This window comes from Danio rerio, chromosome 7, assembly GCF_049306965.1.
Source record: "Danio rerio strain Tuebingen ecotype United States chromosome 7, GRCz12tu, whole genome shotgun sequence".
In the NCBI taxonomy this organism is placed as follows: Eukaryota; Metazoa; Chordata; class Actinopteri; order Cypriniformes; family Danionidae; genus Danio; species Danio rerio.
The window spans coordinates 38771915-38788126 of NC_133182.1; the positions used below are offsets into that span (position 1 = coordinate 38771915).

The 16212-nt window shown below is 37.6% G+C and overlaps 1 protein-coding gene across 50 annotated transcripts in view; it reads right to left on the reverse strand.

Annotated features, from left to right (window-relative positions):
* The window catches only part of celf1 (cugbp, Elav-like family member 1), a 35011-nt gene extending 20158 nt beyond the window's left edge, over positions 1-14853 (reverse strand). For 23 of the 50 annotated variants that reach the window (XM_068222387.1, XM_073907064.1, XM_068222383.1 and 20 more), the window contains exons 1-6: positions 14690-14822; positions 12544-12586; positions 5008-5130; positions 1046-1233; positions 674-756; positions 385-433 (exon numbers count right to left, since the gene is read on the reverse strand). In XM_068222387.1, coding sequence (XP_068078488.1) covers positions 385-433; positions 674-756; positions 1046-1233; positions 5008-5111 — 424 coding nt within the window. In that variant the 5' untranslated portion in view covers positions 5112-5130; positions 12544-12586; positions 14690-14822. Of the gene's footprint in view, positions 1-384; positions 434-673; positions 757-1045; positions 1234-3822; positions 5131-12543; positions 12587-14689 lie in introns of all 50 variants that reach the window. The other 27 variants (XM_068222400.1, XM_073907083.1, XM_068222396.1 and 24 more) reach the window with 4 other exon arrangements.
* Positions 14854-16212: the final 1359 nt, after the last annotated feature.

Here is a 16212-nt window from a genome sequence, read left to right on the forward strand (position 1 = left end):
GCATATTTGTTGTCTGTCAGCAAGCCAAATGACGCTTCGAGTTGTTCACACAAAGGTTGCAGAGAGGTGTCAATCATCTGGTGATTTGACCTATAGACAAGCTCATTAGCAAATTGGGCTTAAATCAAGCTAAAAATCCTGTTGTGTGAACTATGCACAAGGTAGAATGCTGTTTCATTATTTTCTTGTTAAAATGTATGTACAATTTATGACTTGGGTTAAAAGAAACATCAAATTTGTGTGCAGATATTTTGCCCCTCTCCCTAAATCAAGTTAAATGTCACCTATGGAAATTATGATACATCTTGTTAAATTTACAGAGCTTATATTTCAGAACAGCAGCACATACGAATGAAGAATGTGTGGCTTATTCAAGTGACTCACCATTGTTTTTCTCACTGTCTGCAGGTTTCATTTGTATGGGATGATGCATCTGAAGAAAAAAATAAAATTATGTGACTTAATGCTGACATTTCCCAGCCCTCATGAGAAATCTGAACATCTTCCACAGCTCCTTTGGGTGTACTGAAAATGCTATTATGAAATTATCTCAATATGTGCTTATATATGATGTATTTTTAAAAGCAATAAATTGGTAGAATGCCAGGTCATTTGACGACACACAGGAGAATTAATGGATTATTGATATAATAAAATAAAAACATTTTCTCACCCCTGGAAGAATCTTCATGTTGTGAAGGGCATTTTGTGCTTCTAATGCAGACTTACGGGTGTAATATGTGACAAAACAACAACCTGCAAATGCAATAAATGGTCTATGAATCACGTCCAAGATGACAACATTTCCACAGAGACCACTCTCTAGAACACAGTTTCCAAACACCAGTGAGCATCTCTACGAGAAATCATTGGCACATTCCCACTATGGGGACTGTTCCAAAAAGGAGGCAACTGAAGTATCCTGCATCCCAAGACAACTTTTTTTAAGCATAGTTTTATAACTGCACAATTGTGTATGCATATGCAATGTGCTCACTGGGATTTGGAACAAACTGTATTAAGTTGAAAGCCATCTGTAAAGTACCTTTACTCTGTGGGGGGTTCTGACTCCTGTCACGAAGAACATTGATTTCATAAACTGCACCATAGGGCTCAAACAGCTCACGCAGCTGATCCTCTGACCACGTCCGAGGGATCTGACCCACAAACATCTTTATAGAATCAATGTCGGGCTGGTCTGGGTGGTCCAGAGACCCATTCATCTTCTTGCTTCTACAGAGAGATAGAAAGAGAAAAAACAAATCTAAGTGTTTAGCAACTAGCATAATTTGCTAACTGTGCAACAGAGTCAGCTTAATTAGACCAACTCTGACTGTTCAGCTTTCTCAGACAGTAAAATGACACGCTAAATATACAGTTGTTTTTATGAAGGTTTTTAACTTTGTGCTATCAGAAAATTATTTTCTGTAAACACTTGGGTATTTTTGATTGCTTAAAACTGCAAATGTCTGTATCAATAAATCTGGAGACCAACATCACAACTATAAAAAAATTAATTGAGCACTAGCCCACATTTAAATAGTTTAAATGCTGAAGAGCAAATGTAGACACTGTGTCATTCATCTAGAATGAATAAGCACAAATTAGTGTACAAGCAAATTATGGAAACGTATACTTGAGCAGGTTGGGGCATATTCTATGTAAATGACTAAGCTTGTGTATGCGGTTGTTCATTTAAAGTGAATCAAAATTTAATAATATTAAAACCAGGTTAATAACAAATTTCTCTTTTCAAATGTGCTGCATTTCATACAGAGATCTGTACTCCTTTGGTTAAGAAAACAAAAATAATCCACATAACTGTTAGCGAATAAGACCCACTGTCTAAAAAAAACAACTGATGTATAGAATAAGACTTGATGTTGCCTCATGTCAGTGATCAGCAGTGCAAAACAGCAGAAAACTAATCTAAAACATTAATAAATTTGCGTTAAGAAATTCAGCCACTCCGCAAAACTCAAAACTTACATAAATTCCTAGGTAAACTACATGAAGCCCATATTGAAAATTCCCAGGCAATACACAATTCTCTGAGGTAAGAAAATAACTATATACATTTACTATATATACACTATATACACAATATTTTGCAGTATTACATTTTCTTCTGTATTGTGACATGAATGAAAGTTAAAAATTACTTTATTAAAGAATTATGCATGATTGTTGACTGGATCTCACAATTTAAGCACTGGTCACAAAAAATGCATGCAGGCAAAAGTGAAAGACCTCTGGGTTTTCACAGGAAGGCCTAATTATAAAAAAAATTAAACATTAAACCCAAGCACAGATGAAATGTTCACAGCAACATGATATTAGACATCAGGATCACTCAATTTCCTATACCACAAAAATGTAGAGAAAACATCAGACCACTCTAAGTCTGTGAAGAGTGAACTGAAAGAACACTTTTACAATCCTGTTTGACAGAGTGCAGCATAAGGGGAAGTGATGTCACTACATGCCTGAAGCACTGCTTCTTCACTCTCTTTAACAGCTGCTGATCAGTGGAGTGACAGACCACTTTAAGATAAACACAGCATTGTGCTACTGACAAAGAGCAGCATTAGCCAGCAGCTAAAAGCCAGATTAATGGCATTTATTGATCTGAGGACAGCAGAGCTAATAAAACCTTCTACTTTGTCGATTTTCCAGCAACCAGAACTTGTTCAGACAAGCAGATTACGCAGATTCTACAAAAGATCATCCAATCATGTGCAGAGGAATGAATTACTGGGACAAAACCGTTTTGGAAATTCTTTTTCCTATAGATCAGACCATTTGCTGACTGTTTGGAAGAAACACTTTGACTGCACCACAACGCAGAAGATTCATTCTAACGATTCCTCAAATACTTAATCTAAATTAAAGAACAATCAGGAATGAAATAAATAACAAATCACTATGGTAGTGTTCTCTTCACCTTTGCCACCCATTAATATCAATACTATGTAAAGCAGAGTTTTATATGAAGACTAACAACAGCTTTGCATTTTTTACAGAACAAATAACAGAAAGAAAAGAGAAGGCAATTTAGCAAGGATTAGTCAGCAGTTTCTAGCCACGTTCTTGGTTAAATTGATCCCTTTGAAGCTGTAAAACCTAACGGAGAGAGAACTATAAACAACCCTAACAGCTTTAACAAGACGAAAGGCTGAAACATGCTATTGAAGCACCCTGCAACACCAAAGAATCTACTCTTACATTTCATGTGCTGACTCAAGAAGTTCTTTACAGAGGAAAAAAAAAAAAACTTAACCTGATTATGATGTGTGACACTAAACCACTGATTATTCTGGAAATATTTCTGAGACCAAAAGCATTTACGACTTTTTACCAACCATTTTAACCATCCTAGTCTTAACACATCTAATGGACTCCAGACTTATATAGAAGAAAGTATCTACTGTGTCATAGTAAGAGCACCAAATTATTGTGCCTTTAGAGAGATATTTCAGACTGAGCTGTCAAATGAAACATTAATGTCAAGAGAGTTTAATAATGAAAAACAACACTGTTCACTACAGAAACACATTGTAAACATGAACTGGCTATCATCACTGAATGCCTCTAATGGCCATTGACAATCAGCTCACAAAAACCTGAATCAAACTAGCATTCTCACAAAATGCCGTTTACAATGACGGTCTGCTCTGCTGAGAATAGGTAAATAAACCAGTATAATCATGTTTCACTGACCACACTCATTATTAAAATCAACTTTTAAAAAATCCCCCCTTGATATAGCGCTCATTTAAGGTAGAATAAGGTAAATCTACTTGTTCAAAGCTCTGTACTCACACTGGGTTGGAACTCAAACTGCAATGGTCCACCATCATCTCTGGAAGAAAATCCAGCTTAAAGGAAGCCATTTTCTTCAGGCCTTCAGCAATTAGCAAGTCTCAAATGAACGGTGACAATACACAAAAACAGCAGACCGGCTCACACTTCAACAGCAACTATCCGTTAAGTACAATGTCTCTCAAAGTTCACAAGTCGTGATAAGTGACATGGGAACAGCTGGGAGAGAACGGGGAAGTGTGCACCTCATGGAGGCTGAGGAGGCCCCACAAAACGCAAATCCACATGGAGCAAAGAGAGACAACGACGAAGCTGGATGACAAACACAGGCCCTAGCACTGGTCACTGGGTTGGGCCTGAGGATTAGGATGGACCCGACTGGCCACTAAAAGCTGCACCCCTGATCCCACAAAAGAAAGTGCTGATGGAGGGGGACTTTTTTGTGAGTTTTTCTCTTAGCAAAGCAGAACTGAGTGCAGTGTCAGATAAATAAAGTGTCAGATCGATGCTGATAAGCGTGAGTGAACGGCAGGAATGAATGGGGACAGGCAGCTCTCTGGTAATCCCTGAGCTGAAGCGCCCCCAGGACACAATCAGGTTCCGGCAACGGGCCACGGATCGTGCACCATTCCAGCATGGAGGGGTGACGGAAGGGAGGGAGCAACAAGCTGCTCGGGGTCATGCGACAAGGGTTGTGTTATAAGCCTTCAGTCAATGGTGACAAACAAAACAAGCCGCAGGCAAGCAAAGGTCTATTAATTGGTCTTGTTCAACATAACATCAAAAAACCTATAATAAAGTACATTAAAAATAAAGCATTACAACGCTTTTCGCTACTGGAAAAAATAAATGCATAAACTATAAAGCTGTAATACATTCAGAAACAAAAGTTCAAATTGTACACAAAAATATTCTAACACAGATAGTTCCGTAATTAATAAGTGTAATCATTCTATTGCTTCCCTAATTATACATTCAAACAGCCATGACATCATTGCCTGCCACGCAGTGACATCTGGTGGGCTGCTCATGGCATACATGCATATTTCTTTTCTATAAAAGAAAGCTATATGTTTCTTCTTGTTCCTGCTTCAAAGAGAAGCTGTTTGAAATAGGGAAAACCTGTAGATGGAGGGCATCCTCGCACCCCTGAGGTAATAAAAAACAAAGTGAATGTGTGCTTACCCGCCAAGGGCAGGTACTTCCACAGCAGGAAGAGAAAGCTCGCATTGAGGTTGCCCGTGCTGCGCTGTGGTCAGGTACAGGGCTTCAGCTTCGATACTATCCATCCAGTGCCTTTGTCAAATGCTACAGAAACACACCAAACAATACAGGACAAACACATCAGACACACATACATACATACATACATACATACACAGAGGTAAACATAAAATGGAAGGAAAAAGAGAGACGGCTTCTGACAGGATAGACAGCATGCAAACTTCATGTCACAAACTGCATGCACACAGAAAACACATAAACTACAGTCGGAGAGCAAGATGGCACTTCCAGGATGATTCGAATAAAATGTAAACCACAAGTCTGTCATCTGAGAAGCATTTTCATTGAGCAAAGTCAGAGGCTCAAACACAAAGGTTTGATGACAGAAGATAAAATGCCCATATTTATTAGCTCAGATCAAACCATGTTACTTTATCCCAATGTGTATTCATGCTGGAATACGCTGTAAAATAAACACAATGCTGACAGATAAAATACAAAAATTAACACAACCAACAACAATGCATCACATGTCAGATCTATGGCCAAAGTAAATCCAATCCAGGCCCGTAGCCAGGGGGCTTTGGGTGGTTCGAAAGACAAAGGTCCAGAATTTGTCACATACATGAGCTCATTTGTCCTATTTTGACTGCTATGCCATCATGAATTGTGAAATAAACACATCGAAAATGGCTTTGACCAAGAGGAATCCTGTGTTGACTGTTCTTACAGAATTTGGGACACCGAAATTGGCAATTTTGGTGCCAAATTCAGTGGCCCAAATTCTGCTCAAGAAAGGTGCTGGCCAGTTTATTTGCCAAGTAAATGATAATAGGCTACACTTTTGTTTAATTTAAAAACTTAAACTGATTCTTCTTTTTTCTAATGATGTATGATCTAATAAATTTGCATTTTTAAAACTATATTGAATTTTTTATATAAGGTTGCATTATTTCTTTATTCTAAATCTTATGCAAATGTTTTTGGTACATCAAAAAGTGTGGTTGTGATGACCATCCGACAAGTTAATCCAGCAAAAAAAAAAAAAAAAAAAAAAAAAGCATGATTAAAACTTCATAATTAAATGAGGCAAATAACTGCAAAAAGGTCTACTTTTTGAGAAAAAAGAGCCACCCGATTCGTCAGGCTGGCTGCGTGCCTGCAATTGACACAACTGTAACAAAATATCAGTATTATAGTACTCGTACTTAGCTGAATTTAACTGAAGAAGCACACAAGTTCACTATCAGGAAAAACAATTCTGAACAAGGCCATAAGACATGTGAAGTATGAGAACATTGCCACTTAATTTTGTCATCTGCAGCAAGAACTGTGTTAATAATATCCATGTCAAAATATTTGTTTGTTTTTGTTAAAAGCAAACTGCTGTGTCACTCAAACAACTTAAAATTGTGTCCTACAAATTTGAAACCACTGATATAATTTGTCTTGTGTAATGATTTAGAAGTCTTATAATTTGCAAGCTCTTATAGTAAATGTTTTTTATATGATTGTCAGTTGACCCTTCGCTAAGTCCAACACTCCATGCTGGAATGGTGAAAGAAAAGGCCTGAAATGTGACATTGATGGACATTGAAGTCATGTAGGACTTGTTGCATTAGTCTGAGTCACATCTGTGTGGATTGTCAAGACATTCCCTTATCAATTCGATAAACTCGATCTCAACATGTATGAAGGACGTAAAAGCCTGCCATGTAAAAACCGCGCCGATCTTTTGGTTTGAACTTGAGCAGAGGTGAGGGCCTGTAGCAGTGAAAATGAAAGTACCCGCCCCCATGACGTCATTTAGCAGACCTAGTTTAAAACCACACAGCATAATACCGAGAGTGGAGCAAAGTGCATCAGATGATCGGTATTTAAAAGGGGAAAAAAGAAAAATCGATAAAATATTTTCATTTATATTAGACACACATCTGGTGCTTGTATTTGCTCCTGCTATACGTCCAAAACTTCACACATTGGGTTCAATTAGGCTTTACAGTTTCCATGTTCAGTCCTTTTCTTCCACTGTATCTTTTAAAGAAAAAGGCAGCAGCTTTACAACCTGTCATTCAATCAGAAGACAAAGTCAAAGCCGAGCTGACAGCCAATCTTTCCTAGGCTCAGCAAAACTTGCAAGAAATACCTCTGTATTCCTGCAACTGCAATATTTACACAATTTTTGAAGATTACACTTATTTACACCTTGACCGATTTTTGTATGACATGGCCATTAAAAATACAATGTTCCTTAACCAGACGGTTTTTCAAGTTAATTTTAAAAAGAATGTTACTTCAGTCATGCTGTTGTAATGTTTTGAGAAGACTAGCAACACAATAAAAAAAATCGAAATCGAAATTGTGAATCGTTTAAACTTTATAAAAAACCTAGATATTTTTTTTGCAAATCGCCCAGCCCTACACACAACAAATGAACAAGATTTTATTTGCTTAGCGAAAGACAAAATTTTGGCAAAGTGGGAAATTTTCAGTGCATAAAAAAAGCCTTTCAGAACTGCAATTTTAAAAAAACGATTTCAACAAAGACTTAGGTTTCCGTCAGGTGTCCTTATTTTCTGCAGATAGGTTTAATGCCTATAACAACAGTTAGCACATTAAGCACCTAATGTTGCATTGTGTAAAAAAACAAAAGCTACAAAAACACCAGGAAAGCTACACAATTTTTTGTTCCAAGGTAAAGGTACAAAACAACAGCTAGGAGCATTGCAACTTTTAGTTTGCTGCATCCCAACACAGGACATCAATAATTTACCTACATGCCATGCAGCTGTGATGTGGCTTCTGACCCTGGGAGTATATGAAGAATGTTCCGATCACAGACCACAGGCCATGCCATGTTTTAATGACTGCAGACTGACTGTGAGGCTTATTCATGGACTGTCTATGTAAGGCACACTGCCCTATAGGTCTTTAGGGTGAAAGGTGCGGGGGCAGAGCATATGGTCAGCACAGTTCATCTAACAACAAACACAATCTCGAACACTGGCACAGACAGCACTGTGGACAAATGGACTAATACTGAAGCATCTGGAACAAGCTAGCAGTTGAAAATACAACACACACATACACTCGTGACTTATGAGAGAGGATGTTAAACCATCCATCAGTCATTTAGAATGGGACACCACAACCATCCTGCTTCTCTCTGTACAGCTACAAATATAACTTGTATTACTACAACATCTCGCTCAGAGCAGCACCCCATGCCAGCCGTTCAGAATGCCAAGGGTCATAAAACCACTGACCTACACGCGCAGCTCACTCACCGTCCAAAACAGAGGGTTACTTCACAACATAAAATAAAATGTGTAAAGTTCTCTTGGAACCAGAGTAGCCAAAGTGTAAAAAAACACCTACATTATTCTAATGGAGTTGTTAATCAAAAAAGTCCTGGTTCACTACACTGCACTGAGTACATATTTGATTTCTGTGATGTGCAGAGCATTAGATCCCGCAGCAGCTTAAAAAATACAGAAAGCATCTTTGCCAAGATCCAAAGCAGCTTAGAGAAATCAATCAGGTATAAAAATCATCAGTTAGAGCATTAACCCTGCATAATTCTGCTGGCCTAAACACTACAAGCACATCCTAAAAGTTTTACAAGCTCAAAATACAGCTCAAAATCTGTACTGTATTTTATTTATCGAATATTTTGTGCAGCTGTTATTTTTTGTGCAGCTGTTTATTTGCAAACAGGGAGGGAAACACCCGTGTTTGAATTATATTTTAAATTAAATTATTAAAATTAATATTAAGTTTAAATAAAGGCTTTAACTCTCTAGTAACCATTTATGGGAAAATAGTTTGCATCCGAACATTATAGGTGATATTATGCATATTATAAAATTTGGCAAAATAAGATTAATTAGATATTAGAGAAAGGTTTAAGAATATTTCTCTAAGCCAAAATCAAGAATATGAGATCAGAAGATTGGATTAAACCACTCAGCTCACAAAAAACACATTTTTAAAAGGATTGTTTGTGTTAAAGTTTTTTTGTTGCATGGACAATATTTGAAGACAAATAACAAATCTTCATCTTCATCTATGATTCAAATATCAACACAAGCCAGATGGAACAACATGAGTGGCCCCAAACCAAAGTAATTTTGGGAAAACTATCCTTTTAATCACAATTATGTCTCAAGCTTAGTCTCAGTGAAAAGACATTTTTGCAAACAGGGGAGAATTAAGTTAGCTTTACTTTAAAAGATCAAGCATCGTTTGTCGTTTTATGACATGGCCTCATTAAACATTCTACCATATGGAAGGTCAAAGTGCTTTGTGGTCATTTTCTGTTTTCTTTCTGAACCGTTTTGGACTATTCCAGTGAGAATCATTTAGCCCCCTGCAGAAATCACCCATTTCACAGCCAATCTGGAGAAAACTTCCCTCACAGCCAAATCCGCCTCTGACCACTGGCAGCCCTTTCACATAATAAATTTCTACTCAAAGTCATGATAAAAATCAAGTTAGTCTCTGATTTGGAAAATTGTAATGTGCAGCACAATAACAGAAGTTAAAAAATATTGAAAGACCAAATTTTAAGAGCTACTGTGTAAGCAGCACTTATTACAAAAGGCATACTGTGGACTGTGTAACATCACAAAGACAAAAATTCTTGTTTCATTTTATGCTCTATAGTTTATATTGTGGCGTCGTAAAAATACATTGGTTATGGCAAGACTATCATAATCAATATGAGTGCAAAATGACATGGTATTATGGGAGTTCAGACAGAAATGTGAATTAGGGACGATGCCATCGTCCATCGCCGACAAACTTCACACTGCTGAGCCAGCATCGCAATCCATTGCCTCACCCCACATTTATATTGATATTTAACTTATTATTTGCATGTCATCTTAATGTCAATAACGGTCTTTTCATGAGCTGTGTTTAAATATACATATAGTTGCCGCTTGCACGGCTGACAGCATCGTGAAGATTAAATGAAGGATTATACAGTACCTCTCACTCTTAATGTGTAGATTCAGTGGCAAACACTGTTACCTGCAAACCCGTCCCACAGACTTTACAGTGAATGGCTTTAGTCATTTTCAGAGCGGACTTGAAGCCACTGGAGGTCTATTATCCACTCTTGGAAAAGTGTAAATGGTGGATTAACATTCAGCATGTGATCACTAATAAGATGTGCCATTATTAGTAACTTTAGGTGTTTTCTAAAACAAAATCTTTCAGTGTTATTTTCATTTTCTCCTCTTCAGCGCATCACATTTTTGCTGTTGTAGCTCCTGACATGTGAAGGCAGAGGGCGTTGACTGAGTGATGGACAACTGATATTAACCAATAATTCGCGTTCAGTTCTACAGCAGTGGGCCAATAAGAAGAGCACAAAGGCTGTGTAAGCATTGCTGTTTTTTTTTTTACTTTACCAAGTTGAAGTTCACATAACAACTGTTTATCTGTTCCTGAGTGCTGCGTTTGGCGTTTTTAGGTGCAAAGATGCATTCTGCATAAATGTGTCCTAAATCCGCGCACGCAGTGAGGATTTTGCAGGGAAAACAGTGAAAATGTATGCACTTGCCCAAATACTTTAAAATATATTTTAAGGTTGCAAAGATAAAATGTTGGGCGCATATGCGACCAAAGCGGTCGAGCCCTAGCATCTTTAATTGTCATTTACTCTTAATAATAATAATAAGGAAGTTATTATCAATCACAATACAAGTTACAGTGAACGCCAAACAAACTCTCGTCTCCTCCACCAGCTGTGGAAAAAGCTATTATTACGACACAGATCACTGTGCCTATTCATGACAGAGTCCCGTGGCAAAAAAGGTGATTGACAGGTGGTAATTGGTGTGTAAATTTATTTATTTATGGTTTGGTTATGGGTAAAGCAAAGACCATGTGTCAACATCGCCCAACCCAAATGTGAATGATGGCACATGAAAATGTTGCAATCTTGAAAATACAGATTTATTTTATTAAGCAATATTTTATATTTGTAGGTTGGACCTGTAATCATTTGTTTTTGAAAAGTGTTTTACATCTTATTCATATAAACTTTATATTTCTACATTTTAAATCAAACATTTCTCCTGAAGTAACTAAAGAGAAATATGATCACATATATACATTTCAGAGTTTAAAATATATAAAAAATATATAAATAGTCCTTCACGTCTTATTAATTATTGTTATCAGGATATGAGATGACCTATATCATGATATGAAATTTCTGTCATATTGCCCATGCCTATTCTAGACTATATTCAAAAATTAAGAGATTAGCGACAATATTTCCATATATTGGAAAGGTTTAAATGTAGAATTATCTGGGGATTTAATGGCATTCATTAGCCACATTAGCAGGAGTACAAACAGGAATGTTCCTGACAGGTGCTGCTGACCTCCATGTGGTTACTCCCTCACAGAGAGCGTTGTCACGGTTTAACAGCTGCCATGCTGCAGCAACTGTCAGACATGAACTTCATACAGCCAAATCTGACAGAAGTCACAGCTAAAGAGCTTTCTGCCTCAAAGCATTAGTATGTTAAGCACAAAACGAAACTGAAGTCTTTTGGTGGCTCAGTACAAGTATTTTAGTCCCCTCGTGAGTCTCTTAAAGGTAAAGCCATATGATTGATGGCTCCTTTAAAGAGCCTGCACTCTGACACACATCCCTTCCCCCTGTAAAGGAGATACAAGCCCCTTGACGTTCTGCTAAGCGCTCACAAACTCACGACTCCAGTTGCAATCTTGACCCTCCAGTCGAATGAAAACTCTCAGTATTTATGGAAATACACACTCAAATATGAGCTCAGTGTATCTTGGAGCATCTTAGAGCCAGCCTGCAGTTGCAGATAATAGAGGTGTTGCCATGCAGGACAAAAATCCAACTGCAAAGAACGGCCCACCATAGCAGCATCAACACACCAGTGTGTGTGTGTGCGCACACCAAGTAACCAAGGAAACAGTTTGTCTTCAATTCTGAGCACTAAAGACTAAGGAACAGAGAGTTCATTTCATGCTATTTTTCCTCATGCATGCAGCTCTCTAACAGCACACTATAAACCCACAAAAACTAAGGTAGAAATTTGTAAATGACATTAGACCTCCACATGGATGAATGATGTGTTATTGAAAGCTAACATAGACTGACACCAATTATCTAAATGATAGCAGCAAAACATGCAAAAATCAGACGGTATTGTTGTAGAAGAGACACAGACTACCCTATTATTATCATAGACCACTAAATCGATCAAATCAGAATAGGGTTTTGTTTTACACGTTGAGGTTCTCAGCAGGCCAGACTTCATAAAACCTCTCAAACTAAGCTGATGGCCGAATGTTTGTGCACTCTCTGATGACTCGCATTAAATCCCGTTCTTACGAGCACCAATTATCTGGAATATGAATACCTACCTTTCCCCATTATATTTTGATGTCTCGATTAACAAACAGTCCATTGTAATGTACCCCAACACAAAAATGAGAACCACTTACCCTCTCTGTAGCCTTGCTTTTCTGAAACGTTGCTTCCGTTAACCTGCAGAAAGAAAACAGCCGTATGGTTAGACTGGCATTTTGTCAATGAACATCTGTGCTGATTCCCAGTATCTTTGGACTTGCTGTCCTTTACCTCCATTACAATGCTGACAAAGACACAGCAGCTAGTTTGCTGTCTTAGTGTATTATTTATACTGGCTCTGAGACAGCCTCTGAGACAGACAGATCTCAAAAGAGAGTCAATGCTGCACACTGTCAACGTCAGATAAAGGCCATAACAGGTCAGTTACAACTGGCCTTATGTAATGATGGTAACGCAACAACAAAATACATCACTATATCATTTGCATGAAATCAGACATGCTTTATGTTCATTATGACATGTATGGATAAGAATGAAATATCACTAACAACTTCTAACCATGTCTGCTAGGTAAAAAAAACAAGTTCAATAAAACAGCAGCATTAGATATATAATGGAATAAAATGCTTGGAACTGCATGTACTGAACTTGCTGCACATTGATGAAACTTAGTATTACCTCTGTTAGGCTGCTTTGGTAAGATTTGCTTGAGTAAAGCACTATATAAATAAAGGTGACCAGGCTTGACAAATGCACCATAGATGCCATTACAGCAATCACATGAGGCCAATAGGACCTTGTAGCTCTTGTAGAAAGCGGTCTCATTCATAACAGCACGTTATCGGCCTATTGCTTTTGCCCTGAAAAGCTTTTACCTACACGGCTTCATTTCTAGGCTCAATATTTCTATTGCAAACTGAAGGTTTGAATGAGGTATTTCATGATAGAATGAGGTATTTCAGATAGCGGTAAAGTTGGTTTTATATTTGGATATTCAGAAATTCTTCTTAATAATATAATTTCAGAAAAGTAATATTTGTTCATTTTAAATAGCGAAATCATATTAGCAGACAATGACTATCAAAAGTACAACATTGTTTACAGTGAATTAGATAGTGTTCATGTTGTTTAGAAGATGCCAATTCCGATCGAATATTCAAGGTAACATGGTAAACAATATAGAGACTGCTAAATGAACGAATGTACGAACATAAAACCAACTTCACCTCTATGAATTTCGGAAGTAACATTAGCACATTTAGTCCTTATGTATTTATCACAGACTACTCCTACAATCGTCACCAGAATGCTTCTTTTTGAATTCCTCGAGTTACTTTCAGAAAGGTTCCTGCAGTATTACTAGATAAACGATTTTGGCTTGCAAGTTAGAAGACAGCCGTCCATTATAAAGCTCTTATCAAATGGTGGTGAGAACTCGCGTGACAGAAGCAGCTTTCTGATCAACAGGCCTCGAGCACAGGGCCACAAACTGTGAGGAACTATACACATTTGGTGGAAACTACCAACAATTAGCATTTAAAACACATTAGATACAAACATAGACAATAAGTGTGATGATACCTTAACTAGAAACGAGTTGTTTATTTTAAAAGCTCGAAAATCTGTATCAGGAAGAGGCGCTTCTTTTCGCAGCAGACTCGAGAGTCGCTACACTAACTTTTGCAAGGATCGATGCCTCCTTTTAATCGATATGCCACACAGCTGCAAGTTACTAGCATACAGAGCATTTTAAAACGGGAAACACCAAGTTACATACTCGCTGGGCAAAAAAAGGTAACATTGTTAGCGTACCCAATAACGCAATTGGTACGTCCATATCAATTTAGTAGGGGGAGGTGTGACCATGCGTTTTTCAACGGGACCTCTAACGTAATTTTGTTCATTCACAAAGCCATCGCAGTGATTTAACATTACACGCGATTCAAAGACCGCATGTGTGAAACATGAACGAATTGCAAGAGTTCTGTTCATCACCGGCGTGTTTTAGGTGTGTTTGTATCGTAGGTACACTTCTGGATTATGCTAAACTTAGCAGAGGAGCTCGAATAGCGCGCGGAAGTTAACTTACACAAGCTCGATAGGTTTTGAAGCAACGGTGCATGCACTATTGATCAAACCGTGTCTAAAAGCGAAATGAGCCCTGTGGGCGCTCGGTGGTCGATCTGGTCTTACATAATGACGCATGTTAGCGCGTGCTAGCGACCGTAAACAACCACCAGTTAGCTCGCGCGGCTACAGCCATGAACAATGAACACTTACCCTCGATGCCTCCTTTTTCAAACGGAGGAAACTGAGTAGGTATATTGTGCTGACACGGGGGAATGATTGTGTGGTGGGATTTGTGAGTTAGTAGTTTTCTCTGATTACGTCTTCCCACGACAACCTACTTTCTGGGTGGAAGAGGGACGGTGCAAAATGGCTGTCTTTCCTGCATGCACCATCACATTTATTAAAAGGGGAGTGGGGTGGAGCCTTTGTCCAAATGTTTTACGCCAATATGATGTTTTAGCCCCAAAGTGTGAATAGGCGCAGCTTTGTATATATATATTTTTTATTTGTATTTCACGACAGATTAGAATTCATAAACATAATACATTAGTAAAAATAAATTGGTCAGAACACCCCCCTTCTTTTCAAAGCACTAGATGAGCGACTCTCTCACGTGGTCGTTGAAGTCGATAAAAGCCCAAGAGGTCTGCGTGTGCGGTACAGCTAAACATCACATGTGTGTAACTGTCAGACTGGTTAACATGAGTGTTTTTGCAGTTGTGCTGATATTTTATATCCTATATAATGCGTAATATAATGAATTCACAATGCCAGGTAATGCTTAAAAAACAATTACGCACATTAACAGCATTACTGAGTGAGATTTGCGTAATATTAATTTATTGTCATATATTACTATGTTTAAACAGAAATTTATATATATATATATATATATATATATATATATATATATATATATATATATATATATATATATATATATATATATATATATACACACACACACACACACACACACACACACAAACAAATACACATAATACAGATCCATTTTAGATTGTAGTCAGGCCCGGCGCTACGGGGGGGCAAAGGGTGGCATTGCCCCCTCAGACATAGTTTGTGCCCCCCCCAGTTTTTATAAAGGATTGTTCACTCAAACTGAAAATTCTTTCTGTCATTAATTATTAACACTCCCGTCATTCCAACCTTCAGAACACACATTTAAATATTTTAAAATATATGACATAGCAATTAAATTATGAAAATGGTGAGGTTAAAGCTAGTCCTATAGTCCAGAGATCCGGTCCCCGCGTCAGGTCTGGTGCGCCCGTAAATAGCCTTTAAAACGCGCACACGGCGATGGAGGCGCACTCAACTCACAAGGGAGAAAATGGGTGACATGATAGGAGCAGCTTAATTCATTACATGTTTTGGTTAACTAATTATTTAAACACAACTCTCTTGAGCTCTAAAAGGAAAAAACACATAAGAAATTTGCTGTTAAATTAATTTTAGCAGAGACGCAACTGCCAGTCATTTATTAGTTATTCGGGAAGATGTAGCCTAATAAAAATGTTTTAATAAAAATAAATAGTTTACTGCACAGTCCCACAGTAGGCTACACTATAAATAATATTTTAATTTATTTATTAATATTATTATTAATATTATTACAATTAAGCTAAAATTGACAAAACGCAGAACCCTTTGAATGTTTGCTTTCATTTTGCTGAAAGGTGCACTTTTACAGTTGCGTAGAGAAACATCCCATT